Genomic DNA, 6,416 nt, shown 5'->3' with positions numbered 1-6,416 from the left:
TATAGATGATTTATAAAGGACATCGTGACTAAAAAAATTTAATAGTATTGAAAATTATCAGTAATTTTCTTTATAAAATCTTAAATATTTAAATAAAAAAACATAAATTTTAAATTAATAATATATTTTTTAAAAAACTATTTGTCAAAATCAAATTAAAAAAAAAAATCAAATAATAGAGATTTAAAAAATAAAAAGGGTTAAGTATTTTATAAAGGACATTGGGTAACTACAAAGGTACAATAAAATTATTGTATTAATATCCAGATTCCTCAAATCTAAGTACTATAAACTTCAACTAAAAGAACAAAATTTTTATAATAATAATAAAAAAAAAGAAAAATCAGAAATAAAACTTTACAGGATCTGTTCTTCCTCTGTTCGTTCATTCCACAATCTCTTCGATCGTGCTCAGCCTCTCCCTGTAATTCAACTGCCATTGCCTGAACTTTCTCTGCTTCGTCGCCGGCATCTTCTTCTCCTTCTTCTCATAAGGCGAATTCGATCCGTAATAACGCTCGTCGCCGCCATCAAAATCAGTATAAAATCCAAATTCCTTCTCGTTCACGGCTTCATTAAGCGCGGCTCGCTTCCCTGCTAATTCCGCCGCCACCGGCATCACCCTCCGAGCTCCCTTGCGTGGCGGTTTGCTGGATCCGGAAGCATACGCCGAGAGAGCCACGCTCGCCCGCACCGCGAGCGCCGCCATGTCAGAACCAGAGAGCGGGTACTGGAGCTTGGAAAGCGGGAGGAGGAAGTAGAGATGGCCCGGCCGGAGCGGGTCGGCGGCAGCCAAAGCTGGGATTTTGGCGTTGCAGTAGAGCTCGTCGGAGCTGCAGATGAAGGAATTCGATATGCGTTGGCCGGATAGGGCGTCGCGGACCTTGGTCTCGGCGGGGTACTCCAGCAAGAAGCCGTCGGCTGTGATGACTTTAGCCGTCAGAGAGTATCGATGGTGCTCGGAACCTCCGTCGGCGGCGACGGCGGCGGCGGCGAAGGAGGAGGAGGAGGAGAAGCAGGAGCCCATGAGTCAGTTGAAATGGAGGAGATCCGAGATTGGGATTGACATTTATAGACGAAGGATGAGGTGTATGAAGTCGTCAGTGTTGGAATTGGGTCATCAATGACGATAGATTTTGAGGGACTCTCACTGGATATGGGAAACTTTCATCCCACCCCCTATAGTTCGTCGTCGTTTACATAATGCCTTTAAATGTTGAAGATGCTGAAATGGCTAGATACTTTAAAAAACAACACCACAGTTTAATTGGACCAAAAGATAGTATCACTCAGTCAGCCAGTTCAGTATAAGTAGTCTTTTGCATAGAAAATGTTAGATATCCTATGCATTTTACCTCTCTTAAAAATTTGATCCTAAAATATATTAAATAAATACTCATTGGGACAACACAACTTATAATTGACAATAGATAAAATAGTACTTTGAAAAAAATAATCCTATATTAATATTGATGGCGTAAGTATGCATTTCAAAGAAAAAAAAATATTTTTACCACACAACACAACATAACTGTTTTTACCACAAAACATACATGACAATACTTAGACAACAACTTAAATATCTTACCGTGGCATCAAACCCGGAGGCATTATTTTTATTTTAATTCCTTCTCGCCCAAGCACAAGGCGGATAGTTTTTATTAAATTAAAACTCCAAAGCAAATCAAAACGTTGACTGGTCCACACGAAGTCATCACGCAGCTTCTTTTTTCACGGGAAAGAATAAATTCATTTTTTTAAGAGTCAATTAGACGACGACATAAATGATTAACAGAGCACGAGGGACTAATAAAATAAAATTAAAATTTTTAATTAGATTTACTCTAAAAAAAATAATATATATGTCTTTTTAAAAAAATTCGGAGGATTGTTTTTTTGTTTAAAAATTTTTATAAGTCTTTCATCTAGATTTTAAGTGTCCTTGTAAAAAATGATTTTGTACGAAACACAATAAAATTTATAGTGCTCGTGCGGAGAAGAAGAAGAAGTCGCTGGCTAGAGAATATCATCGGAAAGAAGTCATTGTATCTCGATGATAATTACCACAAAAAAGAAGTTATTGTTCTGAAAAAGATCATCATGTTGGAACTTTCTTCTATTTCTACAAATCAAATCTCACTCAATGGATGTTCTCCTTTGCCGATTGCTTCGATTGACTCCAACTAACTCTCTTGTCCTTCCCTTCCGATCACTTGGACATATATTTATATAAGAAGATTAGGTCTCTTCCTCTTCCTTTAACTAATGCTCTAATTGCACTTAAAGGGGGAAGAGGAAGAGGAACGGGCGTTCTCTCCTCTTCTCAATGTGTGCATTCAAGTGTCACGTCTAACATCTTGTACTTGTCTAAATTAATCCATAAAAAGATATTTAATCACAAAGACTATGTAAGTCACATACACTATATTATAAGCAAGTCACAAAGACTAGAGCAAAACACTAATTAGTCACAAATATCAAGTAAGAACATTCAATCTATACTTTAGGGAAAATAGTTCATACGACATCAAACACATTGAGCAATTATTACTAAAAAGATTGTTACGCCTTACATAGTTACTCTATAGAACGAATCAGATTAGGAAAAATAATTTGCCCCCAGGGCGTAGCGCAGACGGTGGGTGTATGATATTTCTAATGTAATGGTCAGGGGATGATTCACAGGAATTGATCACCTAGGATTTACCCCACCATGCTCCTATGACCTGTGTACCTATATTTACCTCCCTCCATATCCATGTCGCTGACACTAGGGGGTCGCTAAGGTAGCAAATCTACCTTTTTTTCTATAAAATGAATAAGAAACATCAATAATTTACCTTTACTCCAGATTAAATTATTTATATCATTATGAACCTCTTTAATTTCTTATAATGACTATTATGTCGAGAGCATATTCAACATTTCCAATTCAATATAATTATTCACAATTACATTTTATATACCAAAATATAATTGGTGCTAGTGAATAAATGTCAAAGATGTAAACCAATCTTAATTTTCCTTTTTAGTTAGAATCTATTCATTTTAATCAATCGCATTCCTAGTTATGCTCTATAGACTGAATCACCCATAGCCAATAGAAAATATGTTAAAGCAGCATTCACTAATCTGAACTTCAAGTAGACAGCTAAATAGTCACTTAGGGTAAGATTGAGATTAACTTATAATTTCAAAGATCTCATATAGTAGAGAAGCAAAGATCTATTCTCCTACTACCCTTATTATCACCATAGTACATGTGGTATGAATCACATGTTACGATGTTATTCTCTTTACTAAAAAGCGAGCATGTTTTTTTTTCTAAATTGAACATCGTACAGATTTTGATCAAGATATACCTAATGTCTAATCCTAAATTCAACATATGAATTCCAATATGGTTTAAAGCAAATCTAGTAAATGGTGGGTACATTTACTCTGATCACTATATAAATGATCTCATCATGACATAATTATCAAGACTACCTTAACTTATGGGCATGTCTCTATTCACAGCTACATAAGATGCCCTATAAATAATGGTCTTATCTCTATTTATACTTAACAAATATGGATGATTGTCTATGTGAGTGGACTAATCTCAACTTGCCAATATGCTTATCGAGACATTATACAAATATAACAAAGATTTATACACTGACTAGATCATGGCATTTTCATATATCTAATTATCTATACAATATGTTACATTCTTTGAAGTCCTAAAGATTTCACATGTCATTGAAATGACTCTTTAGTTTTAGGTTTAGTAAAAGAATCTACAAGCATATAATGTGTAGGGATGTACTCAAGAACTATCTTTTTTTTTGTCAACAATATCCCTTAAAAAATTATACTTAATTTCTATATACTTATCTTTGCTGTGATATGTGGGATCTTTTGAAAAAGTTATAGTAACTTGACTATCATAGTACACTGTAACATGACTCTCACTATCCTTAGCAATGTTCAGATGCTTAAGGAACCTTCTCAACCAAATAGCTTCTTACATAGCCGCTGCACAAGCCACATACTCAGCTTTCATTATCGACAATGCTACACAAGCATGTTTCTTGCTATTCCATGAGATGGCGCCACCATCAAGCAAGAAGGTATAGCCAGATGTAGATTTTCTATCATTAAAGTTTCCCTCCTAATTTGCATCTGTATAGCCACTCAAGCTCATATTTGATCCTCGGAAATAGAGACAATAATCCATTGTTCCTTTGAGATATCTGAATATCCTCTTCACCACTTTCTAGTGTCTCAATCCTGGATTTGAATGGAAATGACTAACTAAGCCAACATCATAACTTATATCAGGATGAGTACACAACATAGTGTATATTAAACTACCAATAGCATGGACATATGTTTTTTTTTTCTTTTCATTTTGGCTATTTCTTTAGGAGTCATGGGATATATATTTTTCTCAGAACAGTACCTCTCACTGCAGGTGTCTGTTTAATATTACAATCTGACATCTTAAAGTGTGGTAGCATCTTAATGATATAAGCCTCTTGAGACAAACTCAAAAGTCTTTTCATTCGATCGTTAATGATCTTTACTCCTAACATGCACTCAGCTTCTCTTATGTTAGAACCCGGGATAGTTTTGTGTGGTCAACCAAATTCAGTTAGGTCATGCTCTATTTGATCCTTGTGTCTGAGTGTGTAGGAGTTAGGAACACAAGAAGTTAAGCAAAAGATGTAGCTAGAGAGAAGGATGACACGAGGGAGAGCCGACGGGCTCTGTGCATTCAAGAGACGAGGTGCTGTGGAAGAGTACACCGGTGGACGAGAAGAATGTGCACGACATTCGAGAGATGAGAAGCCTGGGAGGAAGCCTACTCGAGGAGAAGGCCGGAAGATGGGTATAGGTGAGCCCAATTCTGGATGGACGAATTCACCTAGATGATTGGAGCAATAAAAGAGCAAAGGGTGTGCTGTAAGAGTTACAGGAGGTGCCTTCAACAGAGTTGAAGGCACCCCCATGCTTCTTTGTGGAAGGCGCCTTCGATGACAGTACGAAGGTGCCTTCCAGCCTTTGAAGGCGCCTTCCGATAGTCATTAGCCGCGGATAAGCTTTATCCTCAGCGAATAAAGTTTATCTAATGGAAGACATCTTGAACCTCTTTAGAGGCGCCTTCAAGCTATGGATAGGATTTTCCAAGAGCTATAAAAAGGCCCATAGAGCTATAAAATATTCAACAATTTCGGTATTCATTTCTTAGCGACTTTCTGAGCGTTCAAAGTGTATAAAATGCTTCTCCGCCTTTAATGAAGGATATCTACTAGTGCTTTTTTTTCAACGCTTTGGATTAACAACCATCTAGGTTGTAACCAAGTAAACCTTTGGCCTTTTACCTAGTCTTTATTTTATTGGTTGTTCATTTATTGTTATTATAATTGTTATCATGCTGCTAATCTATGTTGAAAGAACGAGAAGGGTTTTTCCATTTTTAATTTATAGGCAATTCACCCCTCTCCTCTTGTCGGCCGCACGGGGGGCCAACATCTCATATCTATTATGTCAAATTGTGATGAAAGTCATGATTTGATTTCTATCACACAGTTGATGGCACTTCTAGCTATTAGCATATTATCAACGTATAATGATAAGATGACAAACTTGCCTTTTTCCTTTCTTAGGTAAATACAATGATCCCCATTGATCATTTCGAAATCATAAGATAAAATAACTTCATTAAATCTTATGTTCCATTATCTTGACGCTTGCTTTAGTCCATATATAGACATCTTAAGTCTACATAGTCTATTCTTTTTGCCTTCAGTAATATAACATTCTGGTTGTGCCATATAGATTTCTTCGTCAAGATTACCATTAAGGAAAGTCATTTTTACATTCATCTAATGTAATTCTATGTCAAATTGTGCTACTATAGCTAAGATGACATGTATTGACATAAACTTCACAACTGGGGAGAATGCCTTTTTAAAATTAACACCCTCCATTTGGATATATCCTTTTGCAACTAAATGAGCTTTGTATCGATTAATTGATCCATCAACTTTCCTCTTAATTTTGAAAATTCACTTATTCCCAATATCCCTTCGACTCGAAGGAAGACCGACTAAATTCCAAACTTGATTATTTCTCATTGACTCCATTTCCTCATTCATTGTAATTTTCCATTTTCTCTAATTGAGAATCTCAAAGCTTCCTCAACTGTTCAAGGTTCCTCATAATCAACTGGGAGAATTATCAATGTCTCATTCCAAATGTCAAACTTTCTCCAAGGAATAATCTAACGACTACTTCTTCGTAGGTTAGATTGTTGAGAACCTGATTCATTTAGTGGTAAATAACTTCCACTCAGTTAACTAGATTTAGACATCTCTCGTGATACCTGATTTGTTAATAAAGGAACATTATTCTCCTCCTCTATCACA

The 6,416-nt window shown here is 36.0% G+C and overlaps 1 protein-coding gene across 1 annotated transcript; it reads right to left on the bottom strand.

The window, feature by feature from the left end:
- Window positions 1-385: 385 nt before the first annotated feature.
- Window positions 386-1,027, bottom strand: LOC121990784. The gene has a single exon (XM_042544853.1). It carries the CDS (start codon window positions 1,025-1,027, stop codon window positions 386-388), a length of 642 nt encoding a protein of 213 aa, XP_042400787.1.
- Window positions 1,028-6,416: the final 5,389 nt, after the last annotated feature.

The sequence above is a fragment of the Zingiber officinale genome, chromosome 6B (genome assembly GCF_018446385.1).
Source record: "Zingiber officinale cultivar Zhangliang chromosome 6B, Zo_v1.1, whole genome shotgun sequence".
In the NCBI taxonomy this organism is placed as follows: domain Eukaryota; kingdom Viridiplantae; phylum Streptophyta; class Magnoliopsida; order Zingiberales; family Zingiberaceae; genus Zingiber; species Zingiber officinale.
This window is presented reverse-complemented; position numbering and strand designations above follow the sequence as displayed.

What these genes read in the sequence shown, in the direction of transcription:
- LOC121990784 (XM_042544853.1), bottom strand. Translation starts at nt 1,027, where the DNA reads ATGGGCTCCTGCTTCTCCTCCTCCTCCTCCTTCGCCGCCGCCGCCGTC.